Source organism: Acanthochromis polyacanthus, chromosome 5 (assembly GCF_021347895.1).
Source record: "Acanthochromis polyacanthus isolate Apoly-LR-REF ecotype Palm Island chromosome 5, KAUST_Apoly_ChrSc, whole genome shotgun sequence".
Classification (NCBI taxonomy): Eukaryota; Metazoa; Chordata; class Actinopteri; family Pomacentridae; genus Acanthochromis; species Acanthochromis polyacanthus.
The window spans coordinates 33,951,717-33,977,300 of record NC_067117.1 but is presented as its reverse complement, the minus strand read 5'-3'; the positions used below and the strand labels follow the sequence as shown (position 1 = coordinate 33,977,300).

General features: G+C 40.4%; 1 protein-coding gene across 3 annotated transcripts in view; it reads right to left on the bottom strand.

Moving 5' to 3' along the window:
* chd5 (chromodomain helicase DNA binding protein 5) overlaps positions 1-25,584 on the bottom strand; it is a 55,876-nt gene that overhangs the window by 3,067 nt on the left and 27,225 nt on the right. The window contains exons 14-39 of one of the 3 annotated variants that reach the window (XM_051947786.1): positions 25,348-25,539; positions 24,930-25,130; positions 24,586-24,723; positions 24,182-24,303; positions 23,847-24,020; positions 22,974-23,115; positions 22,659-22,790; positions 21,744-21,861; positions 21,478-21,602; positions 21,116-21,362; positions 20,010-20,182; positions 14,646-14,820; positions 11,808-11,894; positions 11,580-11,668; positions 11,098-11,231; positions 9,475-9,619; positions 8,043-8,202; positions 7,841-7,920; positions 7,432-7,627; positions 7,256-7,345; positions 7,006-7,149; positions 5,321-5,429; positions 4,965-5,097; positions 4,662-4,857; positions 2,833-2,996; positions 1,489-1,645 (exon numbers count right to left, since the gene is read on the bottom strand). In XM_051947786.1, coding sequence (XP_051803746.1) covers positions 1,489-1,645; positions 2,833-2,996; positions 4,662-4,857; positions 4,965-5,097; positions 5,321-5,429; positions 7,006-7,149; positions 7,256-7,345; positions 7,432-7,627; positions 7,841-7,920; positions 8,043-8,202; positions 9,475-9,619; positions 11,098-11,231; positions 11,580-11,668; positions 11,808-11,894; positions 14,646-14,820; positions 20,010-20,182; positions 21,116-21,362; positions 21,478-21,602; positions 21,744-21,861; positions 22,659-22,790; positions 22,974-23,115; positions 23,847-24,020; positions 24,182-24,303; positions 24,586-24,723; positions 24,930-25,130; positions 25,348-25,539 — 3,823 coding nt within the window. The remainder of the gene's footprint in view (positions 1-1,488; positions 1,646-2,832; positions 2,997-4,661; positions 4,858-4,964; positions 5,098-5,320; positions 5,430-7,005; positions 7,150-7,255; positions 7,346-7,431; positions 7,628-7,840; positions 7,921-8,042; positions 8,203-9,474; positions 9,620-11,097; positions 11,232-11,579; positions 11,669-11,807; positions 11,895-14,645; positions 14,821-20,009; positions 20,183-21,115; positions 21,363-21,477; positions 21,603-21,743; positions 21,862-22,658; positions 22,791-22,973; positions 23,116-23,846; positions 24,021-24,181; positions 24,304-24,585; positions 24,724-24,929; positions 25,131-25,347; positions 25,540-25,584) is intronic. The other 2 variants (XM_051947788.1, XM_051947787.1) reach the window with 2 other exon arrangements.

Sequence of the window (25,584 nt, the reverse complement as noted above, 5' to 3'; positions counted from 1 at the left end):
GAGCAGATTTGACATGCACGTTATTTTTTTTAAAAACTAATTTGCCAAGATGACACCAAAAAAATATAAAAACAGAAAGAACTGTCAGATTTTCTCATTTTTGTTTCAAAATTCTCCTCCAAAAAATCAGGCATTAACAATTAAGCCAGATTCTGGAAAAAAAAAAAAAAAAAAAAATGAAAAAATGGTGGTTTTCTTCATGACTGTGAAGTCATTATTGATCCAGCTGCAACCAACAGTCCCAAGACAAAAATGGAGAGATTATTTGGCTGAACTGCATGCTGACTTTGCACAGAGCAGAAAGAAGACATGGATAGAAAGAAACTAAAAATGTAACTATTAAAATGCCTACAGTACATACAGTCACCATATTTCCTAGTGTTGGAATGATTTCCTGTGGGCACTTGGAAAAATGCTGGACATGCTGACTCTAGGTTTATTTGGATGTTGTAAATCAAATGAATCAATTTTTTCTTTTTTAAAAGCGTATGTAACTTGTACACTGCCGTCCAAAAGTTTGGGGTCACCCAGACAATTTCATGTTTTCAGTGAAAACTCACACTTTTATTCATGTGCTGACATAACTGCACAAGTGGTACCCTACTAATCCTAACCCACTAACCCTAACCTAACCCAAAATGTTCCTCTGTACCCCTGTGTAGATATTCCATTAAAAATCAACTGTTTCCAGCTAGAATAGTCATTTACCACATTAACAATGTCTAGACTGGATTCATGATTAATTTAATGTTATCGTCATTGAAAATGCTTTTCTTTCAAAACTACAGACATTCATAAGTGATCCAAACTTTGTTAAAGTAGTGTGTAATACTCCATACTACACATTTCTGAGTTCTCTCTACTTCTAGTCGTGGTTGTGCTGGTTCCACAGAGGTGCAGGACTTTATAATGCAGTGAAAAATGAGCCCACGGTGAATAATCATAACAGCAAATGCCCAGAAACTGTTTGTGGTTCAGAAGGTTAAATAAAAAATTCAAAACTGAAAGCGAGTACATCCAAAATAACTTGAGCAAACCTTCATTCTGTATGCAACTAACATGTAGGGCAACATTCAGTTAAGATGTTGGTCTGTAAACAGTGACAGAAATCTACAACACACATTTTAGGTGCTAATCTCATCATTCACCTTCCAACAATCCTATCACTTAACTCTGTAAGTACAGTTTGACTGTTATCATTAAAAAAAGTTAGCAGATACAGTGGAAAAAATGATGTCGATTGTTAAATAATTAGTATTGGGCTTCAAATTTACTGCACTTGGCTTGTCTAGTCTGGTAAAAGGATTGCTGACAGCAACAAAGATTGGTACTGTTGCAAGTGAAACATCTGTAGGCCTTCACTTAGAAAATGTTAACAGCGTGTTTGCTAAAATGACACAGTTTACTGTAAATGAGCTTTCTCAGTCTATTGCAACAATTATCAAAGCTTGACTTTCATGGACAACCTCCCTTTCCCGCTTATGTCACCTAGGATCGACTGCAAGTGTTGATTGTTACCGCTGACGTAAGGTCCCAGAGGCATCTGACTGTAGTTGACCATCGGCTGTCCACCTGGTCCTCTGAAGCCTCCACCAAAGCTGCTGCCGTACATCTGCGAGCAGCCAAACCCACCCTGGGCAAAAGGCTGACAAACACACACACAAAAAAACAGAAGACTGCATGACTGATAGATAGGAAAACAAGAAAAGCACTTAGAGCGCAGTCCTCTGCCAAGGCTGCTCATTCCCCCAAATGGCATTGTCAGAAATATAGGATATTTTTGTAAAAATGCAGCATTTTTTATTAGTTACTAATAATCAGAAATCATGGCAACATAGAATGTGGCCATTTAATATAGATGTACCCACAAACAAAATGACCTTGCGCTGAGCACAGGTGTGTGTTATGCATGTGCACCTTATGTAAGGATACCGAATCACGTAAACATGTAGTGGGCGGTGGGAAGTGATGGAACTTGGAAACACCTCCACAATTTAATCAGTTGTTTCTTGTATCATTTCCGATGAATAGGTCCCAATAAGTCCGCAGTGATGGATTTGTAGTAGAATCACAATTATATGATCGTCAGCAGGCAGCTGACAGTGTTCACTTGTTGTCATAGTTACAGTGACGCCGTGCCGCTATCTTGCAATAATACGGAAATCCTTATCCTGTCTGTGATTACAGTGACTGACTATATTTGATGCTTCAACACATTTCACAGGTTCGAGCTGTTCTGCCAGAGTAGCTTTCATTAAGCAACAAGTAAGCATGTAAAAAAACCTGAGGAAAGCAAGCCCAACAATACAACTGCTGACAGTCTCCTAGTTACAACCAGAGTTGGTGTAGCAGCTAAAAGAGCCATGTCATAACACGGCCAGTCAGACCACTTGACTGAAATCATCTGCTGTACAACAGATAAGAAAACAATAAAACTCTGGTGAATAGGGGCAGGTGAGAGGAAAGTAATGAGACAACACTTTTTTTGTTGGTAAATCCTTTGGGAGCAAAATGTGGAGCTCAGTGGTGAAAGCAAACAACGAAAGGGAGATTTTTTTTTCCCTCTTCATTGCACCTGAGGAGCCCGTTCCATGGGGAATATTGAGTCTGAGTCTCCTCGGGTTTTTTAAAGAATAATGCGGTTGCTGAGTCGTGACTACCGAGAGCTTCAAAGCTTTTAGGCCACTGTGTTTTTATTTCTTAAACTTACACCGCCCTGTTGCGCATTTTAGTGAGTCTTGTTTCCTCCTCCTTATGAATTTTGGTCCTAAAATTGGCTGTTTTTTGAGCAATTAAAGAGCATTTTATGAAGCTTCTTGACTGTCATCCTACCTGCTGTGGTGGAGGTTCGCTGCCTCGGCTGGTGAGGCGGCTCAGGATGCTCCTCTCAGACATCTGCAGGCGGGCTGACACCGGTGGGATCCTGGACAACATGTTGGGAAGTCGTGTCACATCTGCTTTCATGTCACTCAGAAGTTCCTCCAGCTGGTTCAGAACTGTGAGAGCACGGAAACACACAAGAGTAGTTTCACTTAGATTATCACTGAGTTAGTTCCTGCACAGAAACAACACAAATGAGACAAAACGCATGACAAAGTTGAGCAAAATCCTGTTGAAAATTACTGTGAGCCTCAAATCATTAAAGACGCTAATTAATTGTTTGATCCAAGACCTGAAATCAACAACTGCCAAGAACTGAATGGTGTAACATTTTCCACTGGCAAATAAATCAACAAGGGTCACAGAAAACATAATTTTGAAGCAATTAAATCATTTTAACGCCTGAGTTGTATGCCGTCTTTGGCCTCTTCCCAAACTTTTCATCCTACTAATCAGTGTAAGCATGTTTTGATGGTGAGTCAAATTAGCATAAAATTAAACTAGTGTGTCGAACAGGATCTTTTTTTTTTACTGGATGCCTGTTCGAAGCTCTTCACATAACAGTGGTGTGAAAACATCTGTGTGCACTTGCTTTGGCAACGCATTTACCGTCTGGATGGATAAACCTTAATCCAGCTGAAATCATCGGCGTTTTAAGGAATTTACAACAGAGCGGCTGTGTTTTGGAACAAGGAAATGCATTCAAAAAAGGTTAAAGATAGTTTTAGTGTACTGGCAGATTTGTTTTAGAGAATAAGATGAATGCTGCAGCTACAAAAAAAAAGGATTCACTAAAAGACATTTTGTTCAGTGTAGCTACAGCAGTTATAGTGCTGCATTTATTTTTCACTAGTTAAGCTTTATTCTATCAAAATAACCCTGTGCTCACCCACACCAAGAGCAACAAGAAAAGTACTCAGAGAGCGCAGTACTCCTCCTAGGTTGCTCAGTCATTGGATCATTTCAAATGGATGAAATCTTTAAAAGATTTTGTGGCAGAAATCACGTCACTATAGATTGTGTCCAGATGTACCCACAAACAAAATGACCTTGCGCTGAGCACAGGTGTGTGTTATGCATGTGTACGTTATGTACGGATACTGAATCACGTGACCTAAACATGTAGCGGGCGGCAGGAATTGATGGGACTCAGAAACACCTCCACAATTTAATCGATTGTTTCTTGCATCATTTCTGATGAATAGCTCCCAATAAATCCGCAGCGGTGGATCTGTACTAGGATCGCAATCATGTGATCTTCAGCAGGCAGCTGACGTAGCGTTCACTTGTGGTCACAGTTACAGTGAAGCCGGGCCGCTATCTTGCAATGATACAGAAATCTTTAACAAATCAGAGACAGACTCTAAGCCGCATCACTGCCAAAATCTAATCAGCTGCTCCTTGTGTCATTTCTGACCTTCCCATAAAATTTCATGGAAATCTGTTAATCCATTATTGAGTAATATTGTGCACAGACAGACAAACAGACAAATGTACGCCGATCGTCACATAACCGCCGTTCCTTGGCGAAGTAATAACAGAATCAAGTATTGCATGGAAAATGTTTTGCTGATTATAGTAAGTGTAATATTTATCATTCCAGGATGATTTTAAGGTTTTTAAACTTAAAAATGAGTTCGTATCACAACAACACAGCATGCATGAATCAGTAACGTTGCCTGTAATAACTCGTCTGTGCACGATTATTCTGCTTGTTTACCGGCGTTAGGCACCTGAGCTACAGCTACAAATGTTACTATTTGTGAGAGTAGACAGCAGACCTTTGTGCAGCACAGCATTGGCAGGCTTGTTCCCAGCTAGAGACTCTTTGGACAGGTGCTGGTGGGACTCTGCCAGACATTCGACCTCAGCGAAGCGGGTGTTGAGAGCCATGGCCGGGTGACTGGGGTCCTGGGTCATATTCAGGTAAGCCGCCCGCCGCAGCTGCTCCTCGATCACCAGAGCCTGCTCCAACAGCTACAGGGAGAAAGAGAATGAAGCACAGGCATGACAGACATGATAAAAAGCGGTAAATCCTTGAATTATTTCAGCGTTCAGTTGTCTTTAAATCAACCAGCAGTTGCCTTAAAGCGGCGAGCCAGGAATTTGTTCTTCATCTCTAGGTAGTTGCCCTTATGCATCTCCGTCTTGAAGGGCTCATTCAGAATCGCATAACGCGGGTCATTCTGAATGTCTTGCCAGCGAGCGTAGCCATGTCTGAAATAGATTCTTGGTCAAGGAAAACAAATGGGAGCACAGAAAGCTCATAAAATTCTTAAAAAGGAGGAAGCAAAGCTGGATCTGCGAAAAGCCTAGATCTTTCTATCACTCCTCACTAGTGTAAATGTCAGCTCTTCAGCGGCAGCTTCCTCATGTCACAAGTAATTACACTACTTTGCCAGATGCTGAGCTTCTCGCCCTTACATCTGGGAGAGGATACGTTACGATGCCAGCCAACAGCCAGTAGTCATGGCGACGGTGCCAGATGTCATGCATCTTTCCAGAAGACAGCGCCGCTCGCTCCTCTGTTTGCCACAGGGTGTGTAACTCTGACAGTGGAAGGAATAAAGACAGACAGTTTATACAAAAAAACACACAAAGTGGTGTTTGAGATGTTTCCAGCACTTAAAGACAAGAAAGAGCATTTTAGCTAACACAAACAAGACTCATGGTAAAACATAGTTCTTTCAATATGGAACCTGAAACCAACAGCCTGCAGTGAGACTCTTAAGAGCCTCAAGTTGAGGTGTATTAAAGACTGGAAGGATAAACACTCAAATACAAGATGCAAGCTCTAAAGTCTGAGAGCAAAGACAGCTGTCTCTCTTTGCTCAAAGTTAGAGACTCAGAGCATCTCCTAGTGACTTTTCTACTCTTAGGCAGTGACTTTGAGAAGGATTTCCAGTATTGAGACCAAAAATATACAAAAAATATATTCATTTGAGTGTCAGTTGTTTCATTTTTCTTGCCTGTCTACGCTCTTCATGTTAAAGATTTAAATAAAATTTCTGTAAAAGCTGAGCTGTACAATATTTCACAGCATTATCATAGAAATTAGTTTATACAATTCATACATAAAACAATACATCACTATATACACTACAGTTCAAAGGTTTGCGGTCACTTAGAAATGTCATTATTTTTTTTAAGAAAAGCATTTTTTTTAATGAAGATAACATTAAATGAGTCAGAAACACAGTCTAGACATTGTTAATGTGGTAAATGACTGTTCTAGCAGGAAGCGGCTGATTTCTAATGGGATATCTACATAGATTTAAAATGAAGCAGCTTGGAGATAAAATAATCAGACAGATAAATGAAAATATCTAACTGGGTTCTTGATATCACTTGCAATATTTTAAGTGATTATGCACTGAGATATACTCACTTATGATGTGTAAAATAATAATAAAAATGAAGCTCTGAATCACATTTTGATATTCCATGAATACAGACGATTCTAACCTTAAAACCTTCGGTGCACACATGCTGTAGCCTGCATTTCGCTTATTTATCAAAAATGCAAAAGTAACTTAACAGTGAAACTGTGATTTGACAGTGAAGTCGCAGAATCTCTTACAAGTAGGTCTGGACATCCAATATGGTGTATTTTGTCACATAGTTAAAGGTGGCCTTTCACATTTGTGGACTGATTGAACCCTAATGACTCGATGATGACACTGTGTTTTTATTGCCCTGTTTCTGTAATTTGCCTGACCAGCATATAAACGACAAAAACTGGATGACTGTCCATACTGCCTGTTATTCTTTATGGTCTGAAATCTGTCTGTCAAAAACTGTCTAAAACTGAAGAAAGTAAGCTGACCAGGAGACAGAATCCTTCTTCAGTTTTACATCAAGTTACTGCTCTAACATCAACAGAACTGCATCTGGCTTCAGTCAAACTATTCGCCTTTTTTGTAGTTTTAGTGTTTTGTCATAAATGATGAATCAGTCTTCTGATTGATTCATCATTTCTGACAAAACACGGAGTTGAATACCAACTGTGAAACTTTAATGGTCACTTATGAGAGAATTCAGTTCACAAGTTCATCTTTGGAGTACAGGTTACTGACTTACTGCTTGATGAATTTAGGACCAAAACTAACTCTGATGTGTTCTTACCTGTAAAACCTCCATCAGCGATGTTGAACATAAACTTGGCTTTGAATCCGTTCTTGTCCTCCTTCCTGCTCTCATCTATCTCATCCAAAGTGTCTTTGTCTCCATTTAATCGACCCTCTAATGCATCTTCACTCTTCACATCATCTGCAATAAATGGCAGAACAATTTCTTAAAGGTAGTATCTATATAATAGGACTGTATGGAGAATTCATGAAGACTACTGTGCTTTTAGTTACTGAGCCATTTGTACCTGGCTTATTTTCCTTGTCCTCAGATTTTGCCAGAGGAGAATCTGTGTCTCCTTTTTCGGAGGACTTCTCTGTTTCTTTGCATGGCTCCGCTGAGGACGACAGAGACAAAAAAAGATGAAATGAACAGCCTTGCAGATGAATAAAATTAGCAGCACATGGATTATGCAGCACTCACTCTTCGGTGAGGTATGACTGGATGGCAGCTCTGTCTGTTTGGGAGCAGAGTCTTTTGGGTTAGCAGATGGCTCGGTCTTTGTGCAGGGTGACTCAGTTCTGCTCCTCTCATCTCCTGTTTTCTCCTCTGAGCTGGCCTTGCTCTCTTCACTGTCAGCTGCCTTCTCAGGTACAGTTGTCGACTCGGCGCTGGGAGCCTGCCGAGGGAAAAACCGACAGGGCAACAAGAGGAGAAAGAGGAAAGTTGTTAGAGGGCAGAGAGATGAGTTAAAAAGGTGTCAGAGTTTGACAGAAATGTCTTCTGAGGATGACGAGTTGTGGTAACAGCGTGATGACCCATGAGAAGTTAGACAAGACAGTACAGGAGAACAGAATGAAAGTGATGGGTAGAGGGGAATAAAAGGACGCACTTCCTGCTCTGACGGTTTCTTGCTGTCTTGCTCTGTGGTCTCCTTGTCCTCAGCGGCGCCCAAGAAAGACTCAGTCTTCTCTGCAATCACGAAACAATAACATTTCAGGTTTCATTTTTTGTCCAAAATGTGTCTTTGTGAGCATGAACTTCATGTTTACATTGAGATAAAAAATAAAACATGACCAGCACTTTGTTCTGACCTGGTGGGACGGGGGTGCCGGGCTGTGTGGCGACAGGGCTGGCTGGTACAGGAGTGTTGGGATCAGAGGACACACTCTCAGTCAGTTTCTTCAGCTCCATGCCGATAGGAATCAGATCTGGAGAACTCAGCTTCCCATTTACATGCTCAAACTCTTGCACCTACAGAGACAGAGATGAACTGTAAGGCGAAGACACATCCACGGGATGGCCTCCTTTCTACAAACAGGAGATCACGAAGAGCTCCATTGGAGAGAACATGCAGCACTGAATCATTTGTTACATTCTAATTTTGTCTGTAGCCTCATGCACCACTCAGTTCAACTTAGTTTGAATTTATTAAACTTATTTGCCAGAGGCGTTGTACTGAAAAAGAAAACATTCATAAATTCATAAATCTCATAGAAGTTTTGCACTCTTCCAGATGTAGCTACTCCCTAGTTTCCATCTGCAGTCCCTGACCAGGAGGACACATATACTAACATCCGAACAATTTTAATTATCCCTTTCATTCTACTGAATTCAAATGAATGTAAAATATCATAAATACTGAACAGTGCTTACTATGTGTAGACTTACACTGAATCATCACAACAATTAGTAGAGATAATAGCAAATACAAGTGCAGGTGTTTAGAGTGTAATAGAGATAGCTAATATCACATATGCCCAACATACCTGACTGCTGCTACAAACAAATCAATTCATATTTGGTTAGCATACTCATTCTAAATGAATACTACTAGCTCTGAAAAATATTCAACTATACTTTACATAGATCAACAAGAAAAGCACTCAGAGAACGCAGTACTCCGCCAAGGTTTGTTCATTCCCCCATATGGCATTGTCAGAAATGCAGCATATTTTTGTGGAAATGCAGCTTTTTTTATTAGTTATTGATTATCAGAAATCACAGCCACATAGAATGTGGCCATTTAACACAGATGTACCCACAAACAAAGGAACCCTGCACTGAGCACAGGTGTGTGTTATGCATGTGTACGTTATGTACAGATATCGATCACATGACCTAAATATGCAGCGGGAAGCGAGAATCAATGGGACTCAGGAACAGCCCATAATCTAATCACTTGTTCCTTGTATCAATTCAGACCTTCCCTGAAAATTTCATCCAAATCCTGTATTCTGTTTTTGAGTAATGTTGTGCACAGACAAACAAACAGACAAACATACAAACATAACTCTGCTGCGTTCCTTGGCAGAGTAATAAAACTAGAATACAATTCACAAAAGCACACACATCTCTCTGACATGCACACACATGGCAAACAAATCTAAAAACTAGGAATGTTTCTGCCTAAGGTGTGCTCTTTCTCTGCTTCTGCTAGACAGGTTAACCTGCTTATTCTCACAGTGTTCCAGCCTGAGACCTGGCGTACTGTGTGGAACATGTCTTTGGCTGAGTAACCACTACCTTTTTCCTGACAAGGGACATGACTCCGATCCTGGTAAGAACATGCTGACGAGACAGCCCCTCGCGGGGGACTCCATCAGCAAAGGTCTCCGCTCCGTCTGCCCCCGGCTCACATAAATGTCTCATGAACAGAGACACGTAGGCCCTGAAGAACAAAGACATTTTACAGTAGACATAAGAAGAGAAATTTCTTAAAGGTTACCTCCATTAACAACACCAACATCACATTTCAAATTGTTGTTAGGAACTGAAAGGGTAGGAATACTGCTAAGACACAGCAGTAGCTCTAGCAGGAGAAGCACTTACAGCATTAGAGGTAGAAGTGTTTTGAATGAGGATTAATACGCTACCAAAAGTTTAGTCACTTAAAAATGTCTTTATTTTTGGAAGAAAGGCAGTTTTGTTCAATGAAGATAACATTAAATTAATCAGGAATGCAATCTAGACATTGCTAATGTGGTAAATGACTATTCTAGCTGTAAACAGCTGATTTTTAATAAAATATCTCCATAGGGGTACAGAGGAACATTTCCAGCAACCATCACTCCTGTGTTCTAATGCTACATTGTGTTAGCTAATGGTGTTGAAAGGCTAACGAGATTACAAATGTGCACTATAAGTATTTATAAAAAACATGTCTTAGATACACTACCCTTCAAAAGTTTGGAATCACTTAGAAATGTCCTTATTGTTGAAAGAAAAGCAGTTTTTTTTTCAACGATAAAACTCATAAACGAATCATAAATACAGTCTAGGCTAATTGATGATTAGAAAACCTTTGTGCAATTATATTAACACATGAATAAAAGTGTGAGTTTTCATGGAAAACGTGAAAGTGTCTGGGTGACCCCAAACTTTTGAACGGTAGTGTTTGTGTGCATTATATTAATTATTAACTTGGAAAGTGTAGCACATTGTTCAGACTGATGGTAGTAGGGGTCAGGGAAATCTGAGTTTTAGCAACCTGCGGGAAGGTTTATTGTCTACAGTTAAAAAACTTTAAGATTGTGGGTGGTTTGTAAGTTCACATATTTAAATTTGACTTCTACTGACCCAACAAAACACTGAATTTATGGAAGATTTAGTACTTCGATTATGACCGATGGCTTTAAACTGACATTTAGATGATGGGAAATACATTTTACAGAAAATATCATTTTAAAGCCTAAATAAAAAAGAACAATACAGATAATTTTTAAAATCCGGTTTAGAGAAGTAGTAGAATAAAGAATGCCAGTAATAGTGGCAGTATTACTACTAGTAGTGACAGTGGAAGAGATGTTTCTGTGTCATTAGCAGCAGTACTCAAGTGTGGAGAATTTACTTTAAAAACAGTAAACAAGTCAAAGCTACTTGCATTTTTTTTGTGAATGTATTTTGCTGTCATGTCCATGTCTGGTTCACTGTAAAATGAAATTGGCAACGTTGGCAACCTTTGTAGCCTTGATATGAGCATTTCTGAGCTTTGCTCCAGGCTAAAAAACAGAGTGTTAACAGTTAGGAAATGGCCTAGAGCTGCCTCTTCACATAAGGGTAGGCAGCTCTTGACTAAAAATGCTAGCTTAGTCAAGTACCACTAATTAATGCCACAAAGTTTAAGTATGAGAAGTATTCGGGCATCACCTGAACTCTCGCTCACTCTTCCCTCTCAGGTCACGAACCAGCCAGTGAGAGTTGAAGGCGTCCTGAGGAGGCATGCCCCAGCGCATGATGGCATTGAGGAAGGCTTTTCTCTGGCGAGCGTTGAACCCCAGGACCTTGTAATGACGATAAAGAGAAAACATATGTGAAAGAGAATATGCAGGGCAAAAGGTCAAAAAGTGAGACAAAAGGTTAAATGTTTCACACTGTAAGAACACTGTGACAGTTTATTGATCCCAATCGTGTCCTTGCTTGCTCTTTTCCACAGAGGACTGAAGCAGAATCAACAGCACAGCAGTGATGTTTGATGACATGTTGCCAAAAAGTGACACAAAATTTCCTCCTTGTAAGCACATCATACAGAATGAGGGATCCGAGAGTGACCCCTTGTGTCCATTGTTGCAGACAGATGATAATGTATACATGAGGACATCCTGTCGAGGAGAATGACCTGGCGTTCATACCTCAATGCTGCCTCCAACTCGGGCCAGTAAGGGCGGCAGAGGTTTGTCTTTCTCGCTCTTTAGCTGCCGACGAGACTGTCTGCGTCCACCTACAAACAACAAAACCACGTGCACTGTTAGAAAGACAGGCTAATTTAATTACAACCCTGATCAGTGGTAATTTGTGTGATTAATTCTATTACCACGGCTCAAAGTTGAGTGAGGTTAATGATGTCTTTTGATGCTTACCTTCAGGCCTCTCCTCGAAATCTTCGTCCTCGTCCTCGGACCCCACGGAGTACTCCGACTGATTGTCTGAAAGATCATCCTGCCATTCTGAGCCACACATCAAAGAGAAACAGTACATTGTGTTCGCTTCTGTTGGTGGCCACCTGAGGGCGCCATGGCACTGCAGATTACTACAGACCACTACAGCTGTGCATGCACATAATGTAGCACTTCTGTCCTCTGGAAGTGAGGTGAGAGTTGACAACTATGGCACACAATCACTTTAACTTAGAGTGTACTCTAAGCCGCAATGGGCTCTGAAATCTTTGCACACTCTTGCAAAGTTCAACAACGGGACAACTGCAGCAGACATAAACTGCTGAACTACTTTGAAGCCCATTGAATAAACTGACATAAAAGCATGAGCTGTAAGTGAGCTTCGGGCCAGTAGAACACGTTCTGTGGCACACATAATAGAGGCCAACAGCTCTTGTTAAGAATTGCAACATAAGAGGATACACCCAAATGATCCTGTGTTGAGAAAACGTCACACTGTAGCCTCACTAATAACAACAAGCATGCGAGAGCTTGTTCAGGCAGCTTCAGCACCACTGTTCCGTTAGTGAATTAGCCAAACATTAAAGGTGATCATGATGCTTCAATGCAAGAGTTTGTTGTTGTACAGACAGATTTTCTGATTGTGTCACTTAAATTATCACACTAGAACAATCTGGTCCTCTCATTACAAAGTTAGATCTAGCACTACAGGCACCGGGCAGAACAATTCATCAGTCTTACATTTAAAATTGTAATTTGAAACAATGCAATTAGTAAATAGATTATGGATGTACAGTACAAGGTGTCTTGCTCAGGGACACGTCGACATGAGCACGACAGGCCGAGGACTGAACCAGCAACCAGTCAGTTGCAAGACAGCCACTCCACCCACTGAGCCATGCCACCCCCAAACCGGTGAAGCAGGCCAGATTAAACCCCCAAAATATACCCAGGTTTACGATGACCTGGGCCAGTTTATACCCTGGGAGCTGAAATAGCCTAGGCCAGAGTACACCCTAAAATGCATCCCATGTAATGAGATTACATCAATCAAATGAATTTTATCTTAACTTAAGTACAAATCAATGAAGTAGAATCAAACATTTTAGGCAAAAAATACTATAAGATATTGTGCTGATGGAATGGTTTGTTTAAGCAGAAATCAAGCCAATCTTAATTTAAGCACAAATACAAAGGTAATATAAATAGATATTGGACTGAAATCAGTTATATGGTAACAACTGAAATTAACAACAACCAATGTTGATCTTTTTTGATAATGATTTGCTTACAGCATCATTTTATCTTACAATGCAATGCAGCTTTTCCTTTGATTTGAACATTTTTCGATTTCAATTAGCTTCAGACCATTCTAGTTATGATTTTTCATAATGATTTGTTTGCTGAGCATACCTCTCTGTAAAAAGAAGAAAAAAACTAAATAACTTAACAGTTAAGGCTTTAACATGCTTAATCTTTATGTGTCAACAGGTACAAACTGGCCTAGGTCAGAGTTTACTGACGGCAGCTTAATCTGGCCTGTTACACCGGCATATGTGCTGTGGTTTGACTGGCACACACAGTGTTGCTCTGATCACATTTTTACTCAACACTGCTTTATTTTTTGGAAATTTGTTAAATGTGAGATGGAGAATTAGCTGAAATTTCATGATTTTAAGCCTAGTTCAGACCAATTTTCTCTTTGGAACCAGAGATGAGCAGTTCAAAGACTGTAGGAAATTTGAAACGCCAAGGATTCAGTTTGTTCATACAGTTCAGTGGTTCTGCTAAATGGTGCAATTTTGGCAATTTATAAAGACAGTATGCCTTTCAAAACTGACAGTGGGTTTTTTGGGTTCAGGGGGTTAATAGCCACACCCCTACAGTTTGCAGCATGTGACCCAGTGCTTAAACCGTCATGTCAATGCTTTTAAAAATCTGTTACACTGTGAATTTTGAAAATAAATAAATAAATTAAAAATTAAACTGCAACTGCAATATTTGTAAGAAAAATCGCAATTACATATTTTCCCCATAATATTCAGCTCTTGGACACATGACATGTGCCTTTATAAAAGTGGCAGATTTAAGTGAACACATTCCAAGTTTGATTACAGATGTCTCACTTTAATATCTATGAAGCGAAGCCAGACAAAACACATCTGTGTGACTCAGAAAAATCTGTAAGTAAAACAAGTAAAGTCTTAATCTTTAAGATAATCTCTTTAGTGGTGATGAGTTAAATGTAAAGTGTGTTGTCATGCAGGCAACAGCTCCCAGAATACCACTTCAAAATGCAACATTTAGCTGTTGGAGGCAGTGATACACCTTGTAGCTGCTAAACTGCTGGAAAACCCTTTGAAGACATGGAAAGGACTCATACAATGAACCCTAAATATGAGTCCACAGAGGGGCTTATTTAGAAAATAATGCCTTTTTTTTCTAAAGAAAATGCTTTTGGCTCGCCTGCCTCCTGTCCACCGGCCAGCTGGTAAGCCGGTAGCTAACAAGCCAGAAAGCTCATCTATTCTGTATTCTTCTTCCAGGGTTCTCTTGTGTATTTCTGCTCATATTTCAAAATAGGCAGGAACACAAAATTTGGTATGAACATGTAAAACTAGTGAGGCAAGCACAGAACATGGCAGTTGTTTCCGCAATGCTGCCAAGAAATTCAGTATTTTCTGTGAGACAGTCTTAAAGATTAAAACTTTAGCAGCAGGTCTCGGTGGAGGGGCACGGCAAAACAGTGAAACCAGGCATATGGGTGCTGATAGAGAAGCTGTGTGTGTTGACAGAGCCTACCTTGGTCCTCCTGGGTCGTGTCGTTGTAGTTGACCTGCTTTCGGATGCGTTTGCCTTTGCCCAGGTTTCGGGCCAGATCTTCCTGCTGCTGCTCGTAGTGGTGGCGCAGGAGCTTCTCCCAGTAGTCTGGGTCCACGTTCTCCTCTTGTTTGATGATCTCCCGCTCCACCTCCTCCTGAACACAGACACATAAGGAAATACTGATGAGAAATATAGAGGTAATAGGAAGGATAGCACTAAAACAAACAAACAATGCAATTCCTGATACCAAGGCAAAGATTGTGTCACTTATTAAATGCTGCTTTGGCTTGAATTCATTATTGTGACTGTGATATCAAATTCCACATGATGCATCATAACGCTGTTGTCCTGGAAACTCAATTATTTCATATAGTTGTTGTAAAAAAAAAAAAACATATCAAACTACTTCTATTTCTAAATATGTCCTTGTGTTACAATTTGTGTTACATGTTTCAATATTTCAGCGTAAAATTATGTTATACCTTAATACCAAACAAAAAAGGGTTGGGGCAACAAGGCTCAGGATCCCAGTGGGCCAATTACTAATTAAAGTATCACTGTGCGCTTACACATTCAGTTTTAGTGTATCTTTAAAAACAAAGTATTTACTGTATCATTCAGCATTTTGAAAATAACATTTCTTATCCAGTGTTAACCAGTAACATCTTCTCATGACTCTTAGTAGCCTTGTCCTGTCCCTTGTTGCGGTGATCGTGTCTGTAAATTGGTTTGTTTGGGCTCCTGACAATGATTAGGCTTGTTTGAGACACACAGGACCTGGACAGACTGGTTAGATTTCTGTTGTCATCAAACATAGGCAACAATAACCTCATTAGATCAAGAGGGCGGCAGTTTTTGGAGCTGTCGGGTGTTGCTCCTCTAGCTAATGCACAGCCTCAGGGCAAGATAGGAAACATGTGGCTTTCACCTGATCTAACAGCTGATTGGTTTAGATGACTAAACAATATGACAGCTGACAGAAACGTTTCATTTTAGTCAATTTACAGAGATTTTAATTCTATATACACTAGCGCTTAAAAGTTTGGGCTCAATCAGGCAATTTCATGTTTTCCATGAAAACTCACACTTTCATTCATGTGCTAACATAATTGCACAAGGGTTTTCTAATCATCAATTATCCTTTTAACACCATTAGCTAACACAATGTAGCATTAGAACACAGGAGTGATGGTTGCTGGAAATGTTCCTCTGTACCCCTATGGAGATATTCCTTTAAAAATCTGTTTCCAGCTAGAATAGTCATTTACCACATTAACAATGTTTAGACTGTATTTCTGATTGTTATCTTCATTGTACGAGGACATTTCTAGGTGACCTCAAACCTTTGAATGGTAGTGTATACTGATCTTGAAGACTTACTCTACATGTATGGTAGATGCTTATCAGTTAGAAAATATGTACGAAGTTGTAGTATAACAATACTGGGCTGATATAATTCTTTAAGTATTTAGCAACGTCACTATTTCTTCTGAGGAAAGGGAGGATTGTTAAAATACACTCAACAAAAATATAAACGCAACACTTTTGTTTCTGCTCCCATTTTTTATGAGATGAACTCAAAGATCTAAAACTTTTTCCACATACACAATATGACAATTTCTCTCAAATATTGTTCACAAATCTGTCTAAATCTGTGATAGTGAGCACTTCTCCTTTGCTGAGATAATCCATCCCACCTCACAGGTGTGCCATATCAAGATGCTGATTAGACACCATGATTAGTGCACAGGTGTGCCTTAGACTGTATTGTGTATTGTGTATGTGGAAAAAGTTTGACATCTTTGAGTTCATCTCATAAAAAATGGGAGCAAAAACAAAAGTGTTGCGTTTATATTTTTGAGTGTAACATCTGTACAGAGGTTTCCCAGATAGCAAACTATGGGTGAATCAATGTTGAATCTATGTTGAGACCTAACGTCGAAATTATACAGAAAGCGCAAGGTTGATAAAATGTTGAGTCAACGTTTGCTTTTCAACCATAAATCACACTTTACCCAGATAGCAAAAGATGTTAAATCAATGTTGAATTAGGGTTAAGAAGGTTGAATTGTGGTTACGGTTGAAGACTGATGGTTGGATCAACGTTGATTCAACAACATTTTGTTAACATTGAAGTTTGTGTTTAAAAGATGCCATTGAATCTACATTGTATTTTGGTTTAATTAAAATGTTTGACAGGTCAATGTTTAATTAATGTTGAATCTATGTTTGCAAACATGTAATCTATGTAAGCAAACGCTGACTCAACATTTTATCAACCTTGCGCTTTCTGTATAATTTCGATGTTAGGTCTCAACATAGATTCAACATTGATTCACCCATAGTTTGCTATCTGGGTTCAGACCTGACAGTTTGAATATCGGACATGAAAGTAATGAAAGCTGTTGTCCTGAGCACCATTATATCTTCTTTTAATCATCATTTTCTCTTTGTTTACACTGTTTGAGAGGAACAGGTTTGGTCACCTGACTTATTTATGCACAGTCCAAAACTGATCTGATGCTGATTTACAGGAGGATCTATTTAAAATAAATGAACGATGCATAGACATCACAGACCACCTGCATACTATTTTAAAAATCTGTCCTGTCGTAATTAAAAAGTATCAACTCATATATTCATCAGATAACATTTTATTAAGTTTGTTTCTATGAGTTCCTGTACAGACTGAGGGCTGCTGGGAATTTTACAGTAGGTGTTAACTTTTAGCTCCACTCCCTGATGCTGCCACCTGCTCTTGTCCACTTTCCTGTCATGGTTCACCTCAAATGAACCTGCTGCCTCTTGTGAATTTTCCACATTCGGCCCGTCATTCAGGCTGACTGGCCTAAAGCTCCAGCCCTTGCTCCTCTCCTTGTTTCTCCTTATGACTGATTGGATCGCTGCCCAGCCCTGTGCTCCAATCAGGCTGCAGCAATCATTACACCTGGGTTTAAAAGTGCTCTTAACTCGTCAGTCTTAGCAGCAGTAGTTTAATTTGAGCAGCTCTCCTCTGTGCCTCCTGTTGTTCTAATGTATTCTTCGAAATTTTGAAGCATTTGCAAGCAACCTGGTATTTTCTGCTAGCTGATGGTTAGTTGTTGTCTTTGTGCTTTGTAGCCAATTAGCAGTGTATATTAGTCGCTCACAACCGTGTGATCTGTGTAATGAGACACTCTATGACTGCCTGCAGACTGGGCTTTTTCACAACACCTACATTAAGTTAGAAATTCTTCTGTTGGGTTCTTTGTGTTGCAGCTTCAGTAGGGAGTTTAGTTCTTTAAGTTAGTTTTCTTGTGCATTTTGTTTAGCAAGTTAGAGCATTTTTCTGGATTGTATTTTTTTATTGGTTTTGCAACATTTACACGCAGCCGTTTTGCCTCCTTTGTGAATTTTTTTTTATAACACGTCTTTTATAATGTCAAAACCTGTATTGCATACTCACAGTGTGTATAAATGTCCTCAAGCACATGTCAATGAACACTGTGAAAAACAGCTTAATGGCACAACATGCAGACTAAAGTATCACCAAGTGTCCTAAAAACAAGCATTATTTTAAAGTGTGTCATTGCGTTTCTTCAAGTTTCAGAATCTAGCACATCTAACCAAACCGGGTCATGAATGAGATCTACAGTCTGCCAGCCACGTCTTTTTTAATTGTGTGTGATCCCAGTTGTGTGGCAGAAGATCACAGCTACACACGTGGACAAAATTGTTGGTACCCCTCAGTTAAAGAAGGAAAAACCCACAATTCTCACTGAAATCACTTGAAACTCACAAAAGTAACAATAAATAAAAATTTATTGAAAATTAAATAATCAAAATCAGCCATCACTTTTGAATTGTTGATTAACATAATTATTTAAAAAAACAAACTAATGAAATAGGGCTGGACAAAAATGATGGTACCCATAACTTAATATTTTGTTGCACAACCTTTTGAGGCAATCACTGCAATTAAACGATTTCTGTATTTGTCAATGAGCGTTCTGCAGCTGTCAACAGGTATTTTGGCCCACTCCTCATGAGCAAACAGCTCCAGTTGTCTCAGGTTTGATGGGTGTCTTCTCCAAATGGCATGTTTCAGCTCCTTCCACATATGTTCAATGGGATTCAGATCTGGGCTCATAGAAGGCCACTTTAGAATAGTCCAACGCTTTTCTCTCAGCCGTTCTTGGGTGTTTTTGGCTGTGTGTTTTGGATCGTTGTCCTGTTGGAAGACCCATGACCTGCGACTGAGACCAAGCTTTCTGACACTAGGCAGCACATTTCTCTCCAGAATGCCTTGATAGTCTTCAGATTTCATCGTACCTTGCACACTTTCAAGACACCCTGTGCCAGATGCAGCAAAGCAGCCCCAAAGCATTACTGAGCCTCCTCCATGTTTCACCGTAGGGACAGTGTTCTTTTCTTCGTATGCTTGGTTTTTGAGTCTATGAACATAGAGTTGATGTGCCTTACCAAAAAGCTCCAGTTTGGTCTCATCTGTCCAAAGGACATTCTCCCAGAAGCTTTGTGGCTTGTCAACATGCATTTTTGCAAATTCCAGTCTGGCTTTTTTATGAGTTTTTTTCAGCAGTGGTGTCCTCCTTGGTCGTCTCCCATGAAGTCCACTTTGGCTCAAACAACAACGAATGGTGCGATCTGACACTGATGTACCTTGGCCTTGGAGTTCACCTTTAATTTCTTTGGAGGTTGCTCTGGGCTCTTTGGATACAATTCCAACGATCCGTCTCTTCAATTTGTCATCAATTTTCCTCTTGCGGCCACGTCCAGGGAGGTTGGCTACTGTCCCGTGGGTCTTGAACTTCTGAATAATATGAGCCACTGTTGTCACAGGAACTTCAAGCTGTTTAGAGATGGTCTTATAGCCTTTACCTTTAAGATGTTTGTCTATCATTTTTTTTCGGATGTCCTGGGACAATTCTCTCCTTCGCTTTCTGTTGTCCATGTTCAGTGTGGTACACACCTTTTCACCAAACAGCAGGGTGACTACTTGTCTCCCTTTAAATAGGCAGACTGACTGATTATGAGTTTGGAAACACCTGTGATGTCAATTAAATGACACACCTGAGTTAATCATGTCACTCTGGTCAAATAGTTTTCAATCTTTTATAGAGGTACCATCATTTTTGTCCAGGCCTGTTTCATTAGTTTGTTTTTTTAAATAATTATGTTAATCAACAATTCAAAAGTAATGGCTGTTTTTGATTATTTAATTTTCAATAAATTTTTATTTATTGTTACTTTTGTGAGTTTCAAGTGATTTCAGTGAGAATTGTGGGTTTTTCCTTCTTTAACTGAGGGGTACCAACAATTTTGTCCACGTGTGTACATTCTCACCTCTCCATCCTCCTCCTTCACCACATACTGAGCCACCTTGAAGGAGCTCAGGTACTCGTTCATGTTCTGAATCTCTGTGTCTTCAGTGGCATCCTGGCTGCGGTCCAACAGCTTTGAGATGGCGTCATCATCGTAGTGAATCACGTTGCCCTCCTCGCCATCCTTGTTATCACCTGTTGATGAGAAGTTCATAATAAATATGTAATAGGATCCCCTTTGAACTGATGAAAAAATATCACTTTTGATCTAAATATAAAGTTTAAATTTCAGCGAGTTGCTGATTTTTGTGGAAAGGTGGATCATGAGGACTGCTTTGAGAACACAAGAAAAATTCTTTCTGGATGTCATTTCTTTAGTAACATAAAACAGCTACAGTTTTAAGATCAAGTAGAGCTTTGAAATTTTTCTGAAGCTTTTCTGGATTGAGTGTGAAATCATGAAACAACAATGAGCAGCTCGAGCGAGATGGATTAATTTCATTTTGTTGTTTCTTATTTTAGAGTAGCATTGCTTTTAAACCAACAACTGAGTAAGGAAAAGATCTGACCTGTCGTTTTAATCAGGTGACTGGCCTGACAGATCTGTCAGAATCTGTCAGGCGGGCTACGCCCTCGCCGTCCGATGGTCTCTAGAGGATGAAATCCTCTAGAGACCATCCTGACAGCCGACTCACAAGAACACAAGACAAAGCTGAACAAGACTATTTAAAATCAGCCATCACAGACCACTGCAAAGAAATAACCACATTATGGACTGGGACAAGGAGAGGATCAAAAAACATCAGAGGCTAACAAATACAAACGATGGATTAAGAAGGCCATAGAGATCAGGAAACGGGTGAGCAATTCCATGAACTGGGACGAGGGGGGATTCACCCTTTAACACACCTGGAATTTCATCCTCCAGAGACCATCAGACAGTGGGGGCGTGACCGGCCTGACAGATTGTGATGGATCTGTCAGGCCGGTCACCTGATAAAATGACACGTCTTCACACGTCAGAGGAAGACTGCAGAAGTGGCTGAAACATGTCAGTCAGGTAAAAACCATAAAAAGTAAAGCTATTCTAAAGCAGCTAGAGCTGTTGCTGTTGGTGCGTAGACGTACCCATGGTTCGTGCTGCCTCCATTTCATCTTTGAAAAGCTCTTCAGTGCCAAACTTGAGGATGTCATCCAGTTCTTGCTTGGACATGGAGCCAGTTTTGGAGCCCAGTCCAGGCCGCACCACCAGGTGGGTTAACATCATTTTCCTCTTCGCCACTTGAGTGATTCGCTCCTCCACTGAGCCTCGAGTCACGAAGCGATAGATCATCACCTTCTTGTTCTGGCCGATACGGTGAGCCCTGCTGAAAGCCTGGGAGAATAGGAAGACAGAGAAAGAGGGAAGGGAGAGTTTTATAAGAAATGAAGGCGCAAACTGCAACAAAAGCATGCAAGAATCCATCATGTATTCTGTGAGAAATCAGTACTTGAATGTCATTGTGAGGATTCCAGTCAGAGTCGTAGATGATGACAGTGTCTGCACTGGCCAAGTTGATGCCCAGACCTCCAGCTCGTGTTGAAAGCAAGAAGCAGAACTGCTGTGCGCCTGGTGCTGTGACACAAAACAAAGCAGAGCGTCGTGTTGTGTGCAAGAACGTGTGAGGAAGTGAAAGCCAAGAAGAGGAAAACGTGCAACCACATAAACTCACACAAATAAATTCTGGAAAAAACAAAAAAACAAAAAAAAACTTACCATTGAAGCGGTCAATGGCTTCCTGCCTCAGGCCTCCAGTAATACCCCCATCAATACGCTCATATTTGTACCCCTCGAACTCCAGAAAGTCCTCAAGCAGATCCAGCATCTTTGTCATCTGTTAACAAGATGTTATATTGCTACGGTCAAACAGACTGGAAATGTTAAAACTGTACCTTCACTTAAAATGATCTGTAATAACATTCCACAGCTCACACTGGCATTGGTGTCAGTATAGATGGATTTTAAGTGTTTTGTGGCCACTAGTTTTGCACAGTTAAACCAAACTCCACAGTGCTATGTCTAGTTGCACCTCATTACCATTCTGCTATATGGGCAAAAACACTCTGGTTTGTATGTTTGTACCTAGGTAGTTGAACTGGTTGAGCTGGCAACCCATAAACTGTGGCTGTCGTCCCTTGATGCAGTGGCCTGGGTTCAATTCCACCTCATAGCCTTTTGCTGCAGGACTTCTCCCTATTTTCCTGTTTGCCTCTCAACTATCCAATAAAGCCAACAAAAGGCCACAAATTTTTTTTTTAAAAACAATCTCAGATATGCAGCGATGGTGTTCTGTAAAATAGTGATGGGGAGCTTGTTAGGTGATACATCTGCATGCAGAGAAGCATCATTAAAAATGCTGCTTCACCATAACACACACAAGCTTTGTGCTCCTCAGCAAACTTGCTATTTTCACTGTGTAGGTTTCTAGCTCAGATGTTGTTGTTCTCTGAAGCTAAGGGGATTTTGAAAACACAGATACCGGAAAGGGAGGAGAAAGCTGATTGAAATGTGTGCCAGAAATAGCTGCATTGCTTACATGTGAAATCTACATCTAGTGTTTCAGAATATATGTTCTCCAATCAATGAAAGATAATTTTTCCAGGCAAGACACAATATTTATAGGACATTTACCTGGGAGAAAATAAGAACTCTGTGTCCTTCATCTTTGAGTTTCTTCAGCATTTTCTGAAGCAGTGTCAGTTTTCCTGAGGACTTCACCAGTAGGTTGCCGTCATAAGAGCCGTTTGGTAAAACAGGAGCTTCCTTCAAAACAAAAAGCAAATCCAGGCATCAACTGGGGAAACAATAGTCCACCAGTAATTTTGACTGACTGAGTAAACCCATCGAGCAAACGAGAACGACAGTTTCGTAAGTGCAGTTTGATCTAAACAACAGCCATCATGACATGTATTGAAACAAATGGATGGGCCAGATGTGTGTCCGTACCACAGCAGCCACAGGGAACAGGTAGGGGTGGTTGCAGCACTTCTTCAGGTCCATCATAATGTTGAGCAGGGACACTTGGTTCCCTCCACCTTTGGAGTTCAGAGCCTCGAAATTCCGTGTCAAGATAAACTTGTAGTATTTCCTGCAAGTCAGAGGTCAGATAGAGTCAGAAGAGGAGAATAAAAATCACATTTCTTCCACTCTTTGAAAGAAAACATCAGTATCGGTGAATTTCATATTCTAATTGTGATATAATTATGAGTTAGCGTCACCATGCAAAGGTACATTAAGTAGAGAGGTGTTCAAGAGCTAAAATGTTAGTAGCATCTGCTGACTCCAGGGCCACTGTCTGTTGAATTAGAAAGAGCCTGAAAAGCATTTAACTCTTTTCAGGTAAACGTTTTCATATGTGACTACAATTTTTAACAAGAAAAGCATTCAGAGTTTTGTAGTAGGCTCACATCATGTGATCGTCAGCAGGCAGCTGACATAGCATTCATTTGCTGTCATAGTTATAGTGGCTCTGTCCTGCTACCTCCCAATGATGCAGAAATCTTTAACAAATCTGTGGATCCAGCCTATAAGCCGCATCGCTGCCAAATTCTAATCAAGAGGTCATTTTGCCATTTTTGGCCTTTCCTGAAAATTTCACCAAAATCCGTTTTTGAATAATGTTGCTAACAGACAGACTAACAGACGGACAAACGAATGCTGATCGTCACATAACTCCACCGCATTCCTTGGCGGAGTAATAATACTTTCAGTGTTATTTATTTGCATTGGAGTTTTAGATCAATCAGTCAGAATAGACAGCAGTGACATGCAGTGGAAACTGTCTGCTCTGAAGGCTATTTTCATTATTCCCAGTCTTACTTCTGCATGGGACTGAGCTCGACTCTGACAATCAGTTCTGTCTTTGCAGGCATGTTCTTGAAGACGTCAGCCTTCAGCCTCCTGAGCATGTGAGGCCCGAGCAGGTCATGGAGCTTCTTGATCTGATCCTCCTTAGAGATGTCAGCAAACTCCTCCAGGAAGCCTTCCAGGTTACTGCACAGAAAAAAAAGAAATAATGAAGTTAATTTACATCAAAGAAAGACACTGTCTTGATCGGGTAATTTATTGCAAATAACACGAGATCTGTCTGTCTAGCTAAGAAACATGCTGTATCATGAGGGGAATGAGAATGACAGGAGAGAGGCAGGACTTACTTGAAGCGCTCTGGAGTGAGGAAGTTAAGCAGGTGGAACAGCTCCTCCAGGTTGTTCTGAAGAGGAGTCCCAGTAAGCAGCAGCTTGTAGTAGATCTTATACCCGTTGAGAATTCTGAAAAACTGGACAGAGCATTGCACAATATGAAGAAACAGTATGCTACGATAAAGACACACAACAGTGTAAAACCTCAGTCTCTCTCCATTAAATTAAGCTAAAAAAAAGCATTTCCTACTTTCTATCTAAATTTGGACTTTTTTGTATCTCCTGGACACACATTCCTTATTCCTATCGATGCTTTTCCCCTTGTTTTTCTGATTAAACAATGCCGTTTCTGCTACTGGAACAAGCTAAAGATGGCACCTAACTGCTGGCAGTGATAAAGATGTTTGTTTGTTTTTTACCTTTGATTGATTGTTCTTCAATCTGTGGGCCTCGTCTACCACCAGACAGGCCCAGGTGATGGAGCCCAGAATAGCTTGATCGATAGTGATTAGCTCGTAAGATGTCAGCAGCACATGGAATTTGATAGGAGTGTCTTTCTGCAAGAGGACAGAAGGAAGAACATCAAACAGTTCAGGCATGGGATCACATTGGGGAAAAACATGATTAGGTACTTGACTTATTTGCTATACAATGTCAACCAACAGAACTGCATTCTTCTGTTGCTTAAGGGTTCAAACAAACTAAAATGAAGCATCCGAAAAACAGTATTAAGAGTATTAGTGGTATGGAGTAGCTGCAGTACCTTCATACGGAACACTTTGCGTCCTGATTTCACTGCGCTGTCCTCAAAGGTGAACTCATTCTCCCTGATGATCGCCCTGCTGTCTTTGTCTCCAGTGTATGTCACCACGTAGAAATCTGGAGCCCACATCTCGAATTCTCTCTCCCAGTTGATGATAGTGGAGAGGGGTGCACTCACCAAGAAGGGCCCCTTTGAATGACCCTGACAGAGAGGGGAAAGACATGAAGCTCCTCTTACGGCACATCTCAGAAGAAGAGACGCTGCTAGTTTCAACGTTTGCTTTTCTCATCATTCAAGATTATTTAATCTAAGTCCTTAAAGTCCACATTACCATTTATATTATTATAACAACTGGTAATACTCGCATGTGCTTTCTTCATTGTACCCAGGAAACCAAAATGTGACATATGTGTCTTACCTCTTTATACAGTGAGTAGAGGAACACTATTGTCTGCACTGTCTTCCCCAGGCCCATTTCATCAGCCAGGATTGTGTCTGTGCCCTGAGCCCAGGAGAACCTCAACCAGTTCAGGCCTTCCAGCTGGTACGGGTGCAGCGTTCCCCCAGTGGCATTAATGTACCACGGCTGGTGTTCAAATTTGATGGTCGGCTGGAAATGTGAAAATATGGTCGCATGTTGTAGTGGTTACTTTGG